This window comes from Chiloscyllium punctatum, chromosome 10, assembly GCF_047496795.1.
Source record: "Chiloscyllium punctatum isolate Juve2018m chromosome 10, sChiPun1.3, whole genome shotgun sequence".
Lineage (NCBI taxonomy): Eukaryota > Metazoa > Chordata > Chondrichthyes > Orectolobiformes > Hemiscylliidae > Chiloscyllium > Chiloscyllium punctatum.
The window spans coordinates 122,806,732-122,822,515 of record NC_092748.1 but is presented as its reverse complement, the minus strand read 5'-3'; the positions used below and the strand labels follow the sequence as shown (position 1 = coordinate 122,822,515).

General features: G+C 45.4%; 1 protein-coding gene across 3 annotated transcripts in view; it reads left to right on the top strand.

The window, feature by feature from the left end:
* Positions 1-15,784, top strand: part of smarcal1 (SWI/SNF related, matrix associated, actin dependent regulator of chromatin, subfamily a-like 1) — a 164,880-nt gene that overhangs the window by 115,640 nt on the left and 33,456 nt on the right. For all 3 annotated transcript variants that reach the window (XM_072580072.1, XM_072580073.1, XM_072580071.1), the window contains 2 exons: positions 13,303-13,485; positions 14,305-14,405. In XM_072580072.1, coding sequence (XP_072436173.1) covers positions 13,303-13,485; positions 14,305-14,405 — 284 coding nt within the window. The remainder of the gene's footprint in view (positions 1-13,302; positions 13,486-14,304; positions 14,406-15,784) is intronic.

Genomic DNA, 15,784 nt, shown 5'->3' with positions numbered 1-15,784 from the left:
CATCCACATCTTTCCTATAATAGGGTGACCAGAACTGGATGCAGTATTCCCAGTGCGGTCTAACCAAAGTTTTATAGAGCTGTAACAAAATCTTAAGACTCTTAAACTCAATCTCCCTGTTAATGAAAGCCAAAACACCATATGCTTTCATAACAACCCTGTCCACTTGGGTGGCCATTTTAAGGGATCTATGTACCTGCACCCCAAGATCCCTCTGTTCCTCCACACTGCCAAGAATCCTATCCTTAATCCTGTACTCAGCTTTCAAATTCGACCTTCCAAAATGCATCACCTCGCATTTATCCAGGTTGAACTCCATCTGCCACCTCTCAGCCCATCTCTGCATCTTGTCAATGTCCCGCTGCAGCCTACAACAGCCCTCTATACTGTCAACGACACCTCTAACCTTTGTGTCGTCTGCAAACTTGCTGACCCATCCTTCAATCCCCTCATCCAAGTCACTAATACAAATTACAAACAATAGAGGCCCAAGGACAGAGCCCTGTGGAACACCACTCAACACAGACTTCCAGGCAGAATATTTTCCTTCTAATACCACTCTGTCTTCTGTTGGCCAGCCAATTCTGTATCCAGACAGCTAAGTTCTCCTGTATCCCATTCCTCCTGACCTTCTGAATGAGCCTACCATGTGAGGAATAAAAGGATGATTAGGGTAGGAATAGGGCCAGTCAAAGACAGAAGTGGGAAGTTGAGTGTGGACCCTGTAGAGATCGGAGAGGTGCTACATGAACATTTCTCATCGGTGTTCACTCAGGAAAAGGAGAATATTGTAGAGGAGAAGAGTGTGGTATGAGATATTAGACTAGAAAGGATCGAGGTTAGTTATGCACAGGTGTTATCAATTGTAGAAGGAGTGAAAGTCCTGGGCCGCATGGGATTTATCCGAGGATTCTCTGGGAAGCTAGGGAGGAGATAGAGCCTTTGGCTTTGATATTTGAGTCATCATCGTCTACAGGTTTAGTACCTGAGGACTGGAGGATTGCAAATGTTGTGTCCTTGATCAAGACAGGCAACAAAGATGACCCAGGTAATTATAGACTGGTGAGCCTTACTTCTGTTGTAGGTAAAGTTTTGGAAAGGATTATAAGAGATAAGATTTATAATCATCTAGCAAGCAACAATTTGATTTCAGATAGTTAACATGGTTTTATCAAGGGCAGGTCGTGTCTCACAAACCTCATTGAGTTTTTTGAGAAGTTGACCAAGCATGTAGATGAGGGTAGGGCAGTTGACGTGGTATACATGGTCTTCAGTAAAGCCTTTGATAAGGTTCTACATGGGAGGCTGATGGAGAAAATGCAGAGGTTTGGAATTGAGGGTGATTTAGCAGTTTGGATTCAAAACTGGCTTTTTGAAAGAAGGCAGCGAATGGTGGTTGATGGAAAATATTCAGCCTGGAGTCCGGTTACTAGTGGTGTGCCACAAGGATCTGTTTTGGGGCCACTGCTGTCTGTCATTTTTATAAATGACTTGGACGCAGGCACAGATGGATGGATTAGTAAATTTGCAGATGACACTAAAGTCTGTGGAGTAGTGGACAGTTTGGAAGAATGTTACAGGTTGCGGGGGACTTGGATAAACTGCGGAATTAGGTTGAGAGGTGGCAAATGGAGTTCAATGCAGCTAAATGTGAGGTGATGCACTTTGGGAAGAATAACAGGAAGGCAGACTAGTGGGTCAATGGAAAGATTCTTGGTAGTGTGGATGTGTAGAGGGATCTTGGAGACCATGTGCATAGATCTCTGAAAGTTGCCACCCAGGTGTGTTAAGTATCATTGGTAGAAGTATTGAGTTTCGGAACCGCAATATCATGTTGCAACTATACAAAACACTGGTGCGGCCACACTTGGAATATTGTGTGCATTTTTGGTCGCCCCATTACAGAAAGGATGTGGAAGCATTGGAAAAGGTGCAGAGGAGATTTACCAGGATGTTGCCTGATCTGGAGGGAAGATCTTATGAGGAAAGGCTGAGAGACTTCGGTCTGTTCTCTTTGGAGAGAAGAAGGCTAAGGGGGGATTTGATAGAGACATACAAGATGATCAGAGGATTAGATAGGGTAGACAGTGAAAGGCTTTTTCCTGGGATGATGATGTCCGCTTGTACGAGAGGGCATAACTACAAATTGAGGGGTGATAGATTTAAGACAGATGTCAGAGGCAGGTTCTTTACGCAGAGAGTGGTAAGGGTGTGGAATGCCCTACCTGCTAAGGTAGTCAACTCAGCCACATTAGGGAGATTTAAACAATCCTTAGATCAGCACATGGATGATTTTGGGACAGTGTAGGGGAACGAGCTGCGAATAGTTCACAGGTCGGCGCAACATTGAGGGCTGAAGGGCCTGTTCTGCGCTGTATTGTTCTATATTCTGTGTTCGATGATAAATCTCCTCTGCTTCCTCTCTGAAGCTTCCACATCCTTCCTATAATAAGGCGACCAGAAATGAACACAATATTCCAAGTGTGGTCTAACCGAAGCTTTATAGAGTTGCAGCATATCCTCGCGCTCTTAAACTCAATCCCCCTGCTAATGAAAGCCAACACACCATATGCCTTCTTAACAACCCTATTAACCTGGGTGGCACCTTTTGAGGGATCTATGGACGTGGACCCCAAGACCCCTCTGTTCGTCCACACTGCCAAGAATCCTGCCTTTAAGACTAAAATTGGGCCCTTGAATTTGTTACGGGGAACAAAGAAATGGCAGAAGAGTTGAATTTAGATCTTTCTTCACTGGGGAAGACATGAGCAATCTCCCAGATGTAATAGTGGCTGAAGGACCTGAACTGAAGAATTTATATTAGGCAGGAAACGGTGTTGGAAAAGCTGTTAGGTCTGAAGGTTGATAAATCCCCGGGACCTGATGGTCTGCATCCCAGGGTACTGAAGGAGGTGGCTCTAGAAATTGTGGATGCATTGGTGATCATTTTCCAATGTTCTATAGATTCAAGATCAGTTCCTGCAGATTAGAGAGTGGCTAATGTTCTCCACTTTTTAAGAAAGGAGGTAGAGAGAAAATGGAGAATTATAGACCAGTTAGTCTGGAGGTAAAAACAATGACTGCAGATGCTGGAAACCAGATTCTGGATTAGTGGTGCTGGAAGAGCACAGCAGTTCAGGCAGCATCCAACGAGCTTCGAAACTGACGTTTCGGGCAAAAGCCCTTCATCAGGAATAAAGGCAGTGAGTCTGAAGCGTGGAGAGATAAGCTAGAGGAGGGTGGGGGTGGGGAGAGAGTAGCATAGAGTACAATGGGTGAGTGGGGGAGGAGATGAAGGTGATAGGTCAAGGAGGAGAGGGTGGAGTGGATAGGTGGAAAAGGAGATAGGCAGGTCGGACAAGTCCGGACAAGTCAAGGAGACAGTGCTGTGCTGGAAGTTTGAAACTAGGATGAGGTGGGGGAAGGGGAAATGAGGAAACTGTTGAAGTCCACATTGATGCCCTGGGGTTGAAGTGTTCCGAGGCGGAAGATGAGGCGTTCTTCCTCCAGGCGTCTGGTGGTGAGGGAGCGGCGGTGAAGGAGGCCCAGGACCTCCATGTCCTCAGCAGAGTGGGAGAGGGTGGCCCAACATTTCAACTACCCCTCCCACTCTGCCGAGGACATGGAGGTCCTGGGCCTCCTTCACCGCCGCTCCCTCACCACCAGACGCCTGGAGGAAGAACGCCTCATCTTCCGCCTCGGAACACTTCAACCCCGGGCATCAATGTGGACTTCAACAGCTTCCTCATTTCCCCTTCCCCCACCTCATCCTAGTTTCAAACTTCCAGCACAGCACTGTCTCCTTGACTTGTTCGACCTGCCTATCTCCTTTTCCACCTATCCACTCCACCCTCTCCTCCTTGACCTATCACCTTCATCTCCTCCCCCACTTACCCATTGTACTCTATGCTACTCTCTCCCCACCCCCACCCTCCTCTAGCTTATCTCTCCACGCTTCAGGCTCACTGCCTTTATTCCTGATGAAGGGCTGGTGCCAGATGAGCCCTGTGCAGAACGTTAAACTGCGTAGTGCATGTCCTGTTACAGATTAAGATTTTTCGAGTATTCTCCTATATGTTCTCCCATGTTTCAGAAGAGATCTCCACTCCCAGCTCTTGCTCCCAGACCTCACATAACCGGTTAATATCCTGCCAGCAGGCGATAGAGGGCACTTGTGGAATGTAGCAACAGCCTCTCTGTATCGGGCTTATAGGGCTTAGTGAGAAGCATAGTCTTAGAACATAGAACAGTACAGCACAGAACAGGCCCATCAGCCCACGATGTTGTGCCGACCACTGATCCTCATGTATGCACCCTCAAATGTCTGTGACCATATGCATGTCCAGTAGTCTCTTAAATGACCTTGCTTCCACAACTGCTGCTGGCAACGCATTCCATGCTCTCTCAACTCTCTGTGTAAAGAACCCGCCTCTGACATCCCCTCTATACTTTCCTCCAACCAGTTTAAAACTATGACCCCTCGTGTTAGCCATTTCTGCCCTGGGAAATAGTCTCTGGCTATCGACTCTATTTATGCCTCTCATTATCTTGTATACCTCAATTAGGTCCCCTCTCCTCCTTTTCTCCAATGAAAAAAGTCCAAGCTCAGTCAACCTCTCTTCATAAGATAAGCCCTCCAGTCCAGGCAGCATCCTGATAAACCTCCTCTGAACCCTCTCCAAAGCATCCACATCTTTCCTATAATAGGGTGACCAGAACTGGACGCAGTATTCCCAGTGCGGTCGAACCAAAGTTTTATAGAGCTGTAACAAGATCTCACGTCTCTTCAACTCAATCCCCCTGTTAATGAAAGCCAAAACACCATATGCTTTCATAACAACCCTGTCCATTTGGGTGGCCATTTTAAGGGATCTATGTACCTGCACACCAAGATCCCTCTGTTCCTCCACACTGCCAAGAATTCTATCCTTAATCCTGTACTCAGCTTTCAAATTCGACCTTCCAAAATGCATTACCTCGCATTTATCCAGGTTGAACTCCATCTGCCACCTCAGCCCATCATCTGCATCTTGTCAATGTCCCGCTGCAGCCTACAACAGCCCTCTATAGTGTCAACGACACCTCCAACCTTTGTGTCGTCTGCAAACTTGCTGACCCATCCTTCAATCCCCTCATCCAAGTCATTAATAAAAGTAGCAAACAGAGGCCCAAGGACAGAGCCCTTTGGAACACCACTCACCACAGACTTCCAGGCAGAATATTTTCCTTCTAATACCACTCTGTCTTCTGTTGGCCAGCCAATTCTGTATCCAGGCAGCTAGGTTCCCCTGTATCCCATTCCTCCTGACCTTCTGAATGAGCCTACCATGGGGAACCTTATCAAATGCCTTACTGAAGTCCATATACACCACATCCACAGCTCAACCCTCATCAACGTTTCTAGTCCCATCCTCAAAAAACACGATAAGGTTTGTTAGGCATGACCTGCCCCTCATAAAGCCGTGTTGACTGCATTTAATCAAGCCATGCTCTTCCAGGTGGTCATAAATCCTATTCCTCAGAATCCTTTCTAACACCTTGCCGACGATAGACGTGAGACTTACTGGTCTGTAATTGCCGGGGATTTCCCTATTTCCTTTCTTGAAGAGAGGAATTACATTTGCCTCTCTCCAGTCCTCAGGTACGACTCCAGTGGAGAGCGCGGATGAAAAGATCTTCGCAAGTGGTGAAGCAATTGCATTTCTCTTTTCCCAAAGCAGCCGAGGACAAATCTGGTCCGGGCCTGGCGACTTGTCAACCTTAATGTTTGACAAAATTTTCAGCACATCAGCTTCCTCTATCTCTATCCATTTCAGCATGCACACCTGCTCTTCAAAGGTTTCATTCACTACAATGTTCGTTTCTTTCGTAAAGACAGAAGCAAAAAACTAATTTAGGGCTTCCCCTACCTCCTCAGACTCCACACACAAATTCCCTATGCTATCCCTGATAGGCCCTACTCTTTCTTTGACCATTCTCTTATTCCTCACCCAAGTGTAAAATGCCTTTGTGTTCTCCCTAATCCGTTCTGCCAAGCCTTTCTCGTGCCCCCTCCTGGCTCTCCTCAGACCATTTTTGAGCTCCTTCCTCGCCTGCCTGTAATCCTCTAGAGCTGAGCTTGACCCTAGCTTCCTCCACCTTATGTAAGCTACCTTTTTCCTTTTGACGAGAAGCTCCACTGCTCTCGTCATCCAAGGTTCCTTTATCTTACCACTTCTTGCCTGTCTCAGAGGGACATATTTATTCATCACTCACAACAAATGTTCCTTAAACAGTCTCTACATGTCTATAGTGCCTTTACCATGGAACAATTGTTCCCAATCCATGCTTCCTAATTCATGTCTAATCGCATCATAGTTTCCTCTTCCCAAATTAAATATCCTCCCATTTTGCCTAATCCTCTCCTTCTCCATAGCTATGTAGAATGTGAGGCAGTTGTGGTCACTCTCACCAAAATGCTCTCCCACCACAAGATCTGATACCTGTCCCGGCTCGTTTCCGAGCACCAAGTCTAGAATGGCCTCTCCCCTCATCGGCCTGTCAACGTACTGAGTTAGGAAACCCTCCTGAACACACCTTACAAAAACAGCTCCATTCAAATCTTCAGCTCGAAGGAGGTTCCAATCAATATTGGGAAAGTTAAAGTCACCCATTACAACAACCCTACTACGTCCACACTTTTCCAAAATCTGCTGACCTATGCTTTCTACCATCTCCCTTGCTGCTATTGGGGGGCCTGTAATAAACCACTAACAAGGTGACTGCTCCCTTGCTGTTCCTAATTTCCACCCATACTGACTCGGTAGGCAGATCTTCCTCGACAATGGAAGCTTCTATAGCTGTGATACCCTCTCTGATTAGTAGTGCTACACCCCCTCTTTTTCCCCCCCCCCCACCCCCCTCCCTATTCTTTTTAAATGCTGTAAATCCTGGAACATCCAGCAACCATTCCTGCCCCTGAGAAACCCATGTCTCTGTTATGGCCGCAACATCATAGGACCAGTCACTGATCCATGCTCTAAGTTCATCACTTTTATTCCTGATACTCCTTGCGTTAAAGCAAACACACTTTAACTGATCCCTTGGTTCTTTCCCAGGAAAATCCTTCTCACTAGCTGGTCTACCTCTTGCTATCGCCTCATCTGCATCAACTCTCACCTCCGGTATACAGCTCAGGTTCCCACCCCCCTGCCATACTAGTTTAAACCCTCTCAAACTATTCGAGCAAACCTTCCACCCAGGACATTGATCCCCTTCCGGTTCAGATGCAACCCGTCCTTCTTGTACAGGTCCCACCTTCCCCAGAAGACATCCCAATTATCTACATATCTGAAGCCCTCCCTCCTACAACAGCTGTGCAGCCACGTGTTAAGCTGCGCCCACTCCCTGTTCCTCGCTACCTCGTGACACCGGCAGTAAACTAGAGAACACTACTCTGTTCGACCTGCTTTGCAGCTTCCATCCTAACTCCCTGAAATCACTCTTTATATCCTCAATCCTTTTCCTGGCTATATCATTGGTGCCAATATGTAACACGATTTCTGGCTGTTTGCCCTCCCCTTTTAGAACCTTATACACCCGATTGGAGACGTCCCGGACCCTGGCACCAGGGAGGCAACATACCTTCCGGGAATCCCGATCCTGACCACAAAATCTCCTGTCGATTCCCCTAACTATCGAGTCCCCTACCACGAGTACTTTTCTATTCTGCCCCCTTCCCTTCTTTGCCACAGTGTCAGGCTCAGTACCAGAGAACTGACTGCTATGGCTTTCCTCTGGTAGGTCATCTCCACCAGCAGTATCCAAAACGGTATACTTATTGCCGAGGGGAATGTCCACAGGGGATCTCTGCATTGTCTGTCCGTCTCCTTTCCTCCCCCTAACTGTAATCCATCTATCCTTGTCCTGAGCCTTAGGAGTAACCAACTCCCAGTAACTCCTCTCAATTACTCCCTCAACCTCCCCTTTCCTTCCCGGTTGCCCCTCTGGTCCTCGTCACATCCTCCGCTGCTCCCGCTCCTTCTGTGAAAGTGAAAACACCGCTGTCCGCTATCGGTAAGTAATTTTAAAATAAAAACTGCCTTACCTTAGCTGCAGTCTTTCGGGTTCAACTTACCTCCGCTGCTGCTCGCACTCTTCTTCTGGATGAAATCCCTAACCTTCAGGGAGCCCGACAATTCTGAGATTTATCCTCCAACCTCGATTTTCGAGGTTGTCGATATGGTTTTGCAAGGCCCACACGTCTCACTCCAGCACCTCGATCCGACTGGATGAGGACTCCATTGCAGCTTCCGAGGCCTTAGTTCGATTCTCCACCACCTCCAGCATCTCCCCGAGGACCTGGATCTCCTGCTCGTGCTTCTGCAACATGGATGCAATAGGTTGCACCTGGGCACGAATCTCCCCACGGATTTCCTCAATCGCAGCCACAACTTTCAAGCTAAGTCTCTCCATCACCGCAGCCAATTCCTGAGAGTCTGTCAGGTCCCCGGGGGCGGGGGTTCAGGAGAGGCTGCTGCTGCTGCAGTCTCTGGTTTGGTAGGTGCTGCAGGGGAGTGTCCTCCCTGCTGCTGTTTGCTTACTCCTTTTCCCTTTGGCATCTTCCCACTCTCAAATATTAACAAATATGTATTCTGTAAGGTTTTAAACTAATATTTCCACCACGTAAGTTGGCCAGGAATGGCAAAAAACACTGGTATGCCTTGACTGTTAGGCAGAACTATCCACAGCAGTCCTACAAAATCGCCGCCATCTTGCTGAATCCAGAAGGCATTTGATAAGGTTCCACACGTTAGGCTACTTAATAAGATGACAGCCTTAGTATTGGAAATAATAAATTAGCATGGATAGAGGATTGATTAGCGAAATAGAACTCATTGAATTGGGATAAGTGGACAGTTTAGGCTGGCGACCTGTAACTAGTGGAGAGCCACAGGGATCAGTGCTGGGACCATCATTATGTACAATATATTTGAATGACTCAGATGGGGAAAGCAAATTACTATTGTCAAGTTTATGGATGAGACAAATAATCTGCAGAGGGATCTAGACAAGCAAGTGGGCAAAAACGTGGCAAATGGATTGAAATGTAGAAAAAATGTGAGGTTTTGCACTTCAGCAGGAAGAATTTTAAAAAAACATTCTTTGTCCTAGAACAGTTAACAGAGATGATTGAGCTTTGCCCTTCCAATTTTGAAAATCTCTACTGAAATCCCATCTACGCATGTGGTTTATCCATTCTTCAAATGTCTAATGGATGCTTCTGCTATACTAGATGGGAGTCCAAGATCATCTTAATGGAGAGTTAGGGAACTTCCTCACATTTGTCTTGTTGACACTTGTGTTGTGGCTCTTTGAAGTGTTCTCTCCATTGGAGGTTGATGTTTACTCTGTCTCTCAAAAGATTCCTCCTCATCAGATTGCGGATTAGTGGTGCTGGAAGAGCACAGCAGTTCAGGCAGCATCCGAGGAGCAGTACTGCACTGCTCTTCCAGCACCACTAATCCAGAATCTGGTTTCCAGCATCTGCAGTCATTGTTTTTACCTCATCAGATTGAGGCCACAGGTGTTGGATACATCGACTTGGTGACACTGAAGAAACCCAGAGTGTAGAGCTTGTCAGCAATGAGTTGCAGCTCCTTAGCTTTCTCAGTCCACCGTTGGTTCTTGATTTTCCTCTGTTTTCTTTGTAACTCCACCTTTTGCTGTTTGATGAGTTCTCTTCTTTGCCTTGCTGGTGATGTTGTTTTGCCAGGCTCGGAGAGTTTTCTTGTCAATGAGGTCTTTAATGATGTGGTCATTGTCGTCAAAGTGGTCTTAATGTTTTCTGGTCTTGTGTTCATTGGTTTCTTCATAGCAAAAGATGATGGCTGTCTTCAGCTCTTTCCAGATTTCCTCCACTCCATTAAAACAAACTCTCTGGAGACTTTGGTAAAGACATTGGTCTGCTTTGATGTCTCAATGCAGTGCCTGTTTCTGAACAAAAATGAAAACAATTGCTGGAAAAACTTGGCAGGTCTGGCAGCATCTGTGGAGAGAAAGCAAAACTAATGCTTTGGGTCCAGTAACTCTTTTTAGAACCCCTTTTCTGAACTGTTCTGTTATCTTCAGCTGCTTCTAGTGGCATTTGATAGACACTGAGGAGCAGATAACTGGTCGTCTGACCAGCAGTCATCAGCACTAGTCATTGCTTTGGTAATGAGGACATCCTTTGGATCTTAGGATTGACGGATGATATAATTGAACGTGTTGTTGACCAGGTAGCACTCCAAAAGCTAGTACTTCCAAATAAACCTGTTGGACTATAACCTGGCGTTGTGTGATTTATAATTGACCATGTGGTAGTGCTTTCATCATGAATGCTTTGAAGAAGTCATGAACTTGTCTTTTTGGCAGAATAGTTTGTTGAAGATGACCAGCTGGTTGTTGTGGTTCTGTTCGCCGAGCTGGGAATTTGTCTTGCAAACGTTTCGTCCCCTGTCTAGGTGACATCCTCAGTGCTTGGGAGCCTCCTGTGAAGCGCTTCTGTGCTGTTTCCTCCGGCATTTATAGTGGCCTATCTCTGCCGCTTCCGGTTGTCAGTTCGAGCTGTCCGCTGTAGTGGCCGGTATATTGGGTCCAGGTCGATGTGTTTGTTGATAGAGTCTGTGGATGAGTGCCATGCCTCTAGGAATTTCCTGGCTGTTCTCTGTTTGGCTTGCCCTATAATGGTAGTGTTGTCCCAGTCGAATTCATGTTGCTTGTCGTCTGTGTGTGTGGCTACTAAGGATAGCTGGTCGTGTTGTTTCGTGGCCAGTTGGTGTTCATGTATACGGATCGTTAGCTGTCTTCCTGTTTGTCCTATGTAGTGTTTTGTGCAGTCCTTGCATGGGATTTTGTACACTACATTAGTTTTGCTCATGTCGGGTATCAGGTCCTTTGTTCTGGTGAGTTGTTGTCTGAGCGTGGCTGTTGGTTTGTGTGCTGTTATGAGTCCTAGTGGTCGCAGTAATCTGGCTGTCAGTTCAGAAATGCTCCTGATGTATGGTAGTGTGGCTAGTCCTTTGGGTTGCGGCATGTCAGAATCATTGGCGACCTTTAAGCGGCATTTGGATAGGTACATGGATGGGTGCTTAATCTAGGTTAGAAGTTCGGCACAACATCGTGGGCTGAAGGGCCTGTTCTGTGCTGTATTGTTCTATGTTCTATGTTCTATGTCCCCGTTCCGTTGTCTCTCCCTTAGGCATCTGTTGATGAAATTGCGAGGGTATCCGTTTTTGGCGAATAATTTGTATAGGTGTTCCTCTTCCTCTTTTTGTAGTTCTGGTGTGCTGCAGTGTGTTGTGGCCCTTTTGAATAGTGTCCTGATGCAACTTCATTTGTGTGTGTTGGGGTGGTTGCTTTCATAGTTTAGGACTTGGTCTGTGTGTGTGGCTTTCCTGTAAACCTTTGTGGTGAATTCTCCGTTCGGTGTTCTCTGTACCATCACGTCTAGGAATGGGAGTTGGTTGTCCTTTTCTTCCTCTCTAGTGAATCGGATTCCTGTGAGTGTGGCGTTGATGATCTGGTGTGTGTTCTCTATTTCTGTGTTTTTAATTATTACAAAGGTGTCATCCACGTATCTGACCCAGAGTTTGGGTTGAAGTTGTGGTAAGACTGTTTGTTCTAACCTTTGCATTACTGCTTCTGCTATGAGTCCAGAGATCGGGGAGCCCATGGGTGTTCCGTTGATTTGTTCGTATATTTGGTTATTGAACGTGAAGTGTGTTGTGAGGCACAAGTCCAGTAGATTGAGTATGCCGTCTTTGTTGATAGGTTCAACGTCCTGTTGTCTGTTATGTCTGTCCAGCAGGTTGGCTATTGTTTCTTTGGCTAGTGTTTTGTCGATGGAGGTGAACAGTGCCGTTACATCGAATGAGACCATAGTTTCTTCCTTGTCTATGTGTATATTTCTGATGATGTCCAAGAATTCCTGTGTCGATTGTATAGATTGTCTGGATCCACTGATCAGGTGTTTCAGTTTCTGCTGTAGTTCTTTTGGCCAGTTTGTGTGATGGTGTCCCTACCTGTGACATAAAGGTTTGGAGCAGAGGCAATCACAACTGTTGCCTGCTGGTTTGTGGTACATTGTATGCAGACAGTCATGAGGTGATCATGGATGCCAACAGGGACCTCTGAGAGTCAATTGACAAGTTTGTTCTTAAAAGTAAATCCAAATTCATGCTTCCTGGGTTGATCCTCTGCTTCTCCTCTCAAAGAAAGTGTAAACAGCACCTTTTTCCATCAGCTGACCTTCACCTTCTCTTTGAGTTGCCTCCAGGTCAGCGAAGTAAATGTTGAAGTGCCTCAGTTCTTTGCTCTGGAGTATTGTTTTGCTCATTGTCCATGAGGGTTCATACATTCCAGGTTCCAAGATTGAGTTTAAGTTTGACTTTGGTTTTCAGACCGCAGGTAGAGGAGCCCACTGGATGCAGTTTTCCAGCCAAGTTGGTGACCGAACAAACATTTTAGGGCACCTTTTCTAACCTATTCCCCCAGTGGGATGAGCACAGTGAATCCTGAAGAGGGTTGTTCTGTAAGTAAGCTGCTGAATGCTCTCCTGTTCCTATTCCAAGAGTGGAACAAACTCCACCACCTATTGGTTGTCTGTACCCAGGAACTTCCAGATCTCTCGATCCGGCACCCCATCAGCGTTGTGTGTGTGTGTGTGAGAGTGAGAGAGAGAGATACTGTGAGAGACCCGGTACCAGTGGCAGGGTAACATTAATGATCAGAGTTCTGTCGACTGCTGCATCCTTCAGCTGCAATTGCAACCGTTAATATCGCACAAATAATTTTTGCTGACTTATTGTTGAGGCATTGTACTAAGTTGCGCTTTGCTTCCTCCCTCTGACTTTATCAGAATGGGTGGCCCTGCCAAGAATTGAGAACACCTCACAAAATCTCTCTCAAGATCAATGGGGTACTCCAGCCTCTCCTCTATAAAAAGGTAGCAATCCATAGAAAGGAAAGAGAAGAATGAAGTGATCTGTTAGGAAGAATGAGTACAGGTAATATGAATTATAATGAAGAAAGTGGAAGGACATCACGAGGAATATACATACATCAATGGTGGCTAGATAAGGTAAGAAGGCTGTTAAAAAGCACATGGATCCATAGCATTAATAGTGGTATAGGTCACAAGATTAGACCAAATCTTTCTAAATCATTTTAGATTTTGGTATTTCATTCAGTTTTGGGGTCCACACTTTACAGATAGTGTGTGGATTGACCTTGTGCTGTGAAACCAAGTGTGAATAACTTAATTATTAATTTTGTTCGCAGAAAGTTAAATTTATCCGTATTGATGGCTCTACTTCCTCCTCCGATCGCCAGTCCCTGTGTGACCAGTTCCAGTTTTCTGAGCAACGCTGTGTAGCTGTGCTGTCAATCACAGCTGCCAATATGGGCTTGACTTTATCCTCTGCTGATCTGGTCATCATTGCTGAACTTTTCTGGAACCCTGGTGTAAGTGAGAGTTCAGTTTAACAAGGAGAGTTTAAATCTGTTTTTTAAACATTAGTTTACTATGATAAATTTCCTCATACATTTGTCTTTCGTTAGTGTTTACTTTTGGCTGCAGTGGAGGATAATATTGGGAAACAGTATTTAATTATATTTATAGAGAATCATAGAATCTCTACAGTGTGGAAACAGGTCCTTCGGCCCAACAAGTCCACACCAACCCTCCGAAGCGTAACCCACCCAGACCCATTCCCCTATCCTATTATCCTATATTTACCCAGACTAATGCCCCTAACCTACACATCCCTGAACACCATGGGTAATTTAGCATGGCTAATTCACCTAACCTGCACACTTTCGGATTGTGGGAGGAAACCTGCGCAGACATGGGGGAAAATATGCAAGCTCCACACCAATAGTCACCCGAGACTGGTATTGAACCAAGGTCCCTGACACTGTGAGGCAGTAGTGCTAACCACTGAGCCACCATGCCACCCCAACAATGAATTACACTAAGGTGGAAACAACCAGCAATATTTAATGTTTAATATAAGACCTATTTTACTTATGGTGTGCTGCACAAGTCTCTGGAGTGGGAGTTAAAGACATAACGTTTCAAAACTGACCTCTGAAGGAAATGGTACTAAGTTTGATGAGAAACATTCTATTGAATGGGTTGTATAACTGGAACATTGTCTAGTTTCAGTACCTGGGGTTGGGTATCTCCCAGCTGGGCAGTTGTTTGATTTTAGATATGATGTTCAGGGCCACTGCTTTCATTCCTTTTTTGATATGTTGCCCTCTCTTATTTTGACTCTGCAGATCCTCTTTCAAGCTGAAGACAGAGTTCATCGCATAGGGCAGTCAAACTGTGTAGATATTCATTACTTGGTTGCTCGAGGCACTGCTGATGATTATCTCTGGTGAGGAAAGTTGACTGCATACTATATGACAGAGACAAAGACAGATTTCCCAGCTGCATCAACACACTTAGTTCTGAATCCAAGGTCTTTTTCCTAGGGTGGGGGCAGTTCAAAACTAGAGGACATAGTTTTAATGTGAGGGAGTAAAGATTTAAAAAGAACCCAAGAGGTAACTTTTTCATGCAAAGAATGAAATGAGCTACCAAAGGAAGTGGTAGAGGTAGATACAACATTTGAAAAGTCAGAAGTCTCACAACATCAGGTTATAGTCCAACAGGTTTATTTGAAATCACAAGCTTTTGAAGCGCTGCTCCTTCATCAGGTGAAATGAAGGGAAGCACACAAGCACATAATTTATAGGCAGAGAGATCAAAAAATAGTATCATTAGTGTAAATAGAGTGTCAATAGGCTGATTAACAAATCTTTGAAAGTGATCAAAAGTGTCAGACGGTGTGAGTAAAATGTCAACAACTGAATAGCAAGTGAAGGGATAGCCTATGATCTGTTTAATTGAGACAGTGAGGTAATTGCACAACGTTAAAAATAAGATGGTGTTGGAGACGAACCAAATGGCTGGAATAACCAATCAAGAAAGTTAACCGGACCCAAAATGTTAACTCTGATTTCTCTTCACAGATGCTACGAGACCAGCTGAGCTTTTCCAGCAACTTCTGCTTTTGTTTCTTATTTACAGCGTCTGCAATTTTTCAGCTGGAACAATATGATAGGCATCAGAGTTCCATGCCGAGGGTCTAACCAAAGTAACAAGTAATCCAAAACTATACACGTGAATTAAGGTAGAGAGATTATGACAAGTTATCAAGGTGATGGTATCAAAACAGAATAGTAAAAAAGATTTTATAGACATTTTACAGATTTTCACGTAGCGCAACATGAACCCAAGATTACAGTTGAAGTCATCTTCATGGGTACAGAACTCCGCTATCAGTTTCTGCATTATGTGTCTCGAAGGCCACCTCGGAGCATGCTTACCCAAAGACCAGCAGCTGAACGTCCTTGATCGCTGAATTGTTCCCCAACTGGGAGGGAACATCCCTGTCTGGCAATTGTTGCACAGTGTCCATTCATCCGTTGTTATAGCGTCTGCAGGTTTCACCAATATACCATGCTTTGGGGCATCCTTACCTGCAACGTGTGAGAGAGATCACCTTGGCCAAGTCAAATGAGTATCTGCTGTGTATGAGGTGGGTGGTGTTCCCATGTATGATGATAGTATCCATGTCAGTGATCTGGACTGTCTTACAAAGATAGCCATGGAAGGGTAGTGTGAGGTTGTTGTCCTAAAGGCTGAGTGGTTTGCTGCAAACAATGGTTTGTTGAAGGTTTGTCGGTTGTGTGGAGGTGTAGGGATGACCTT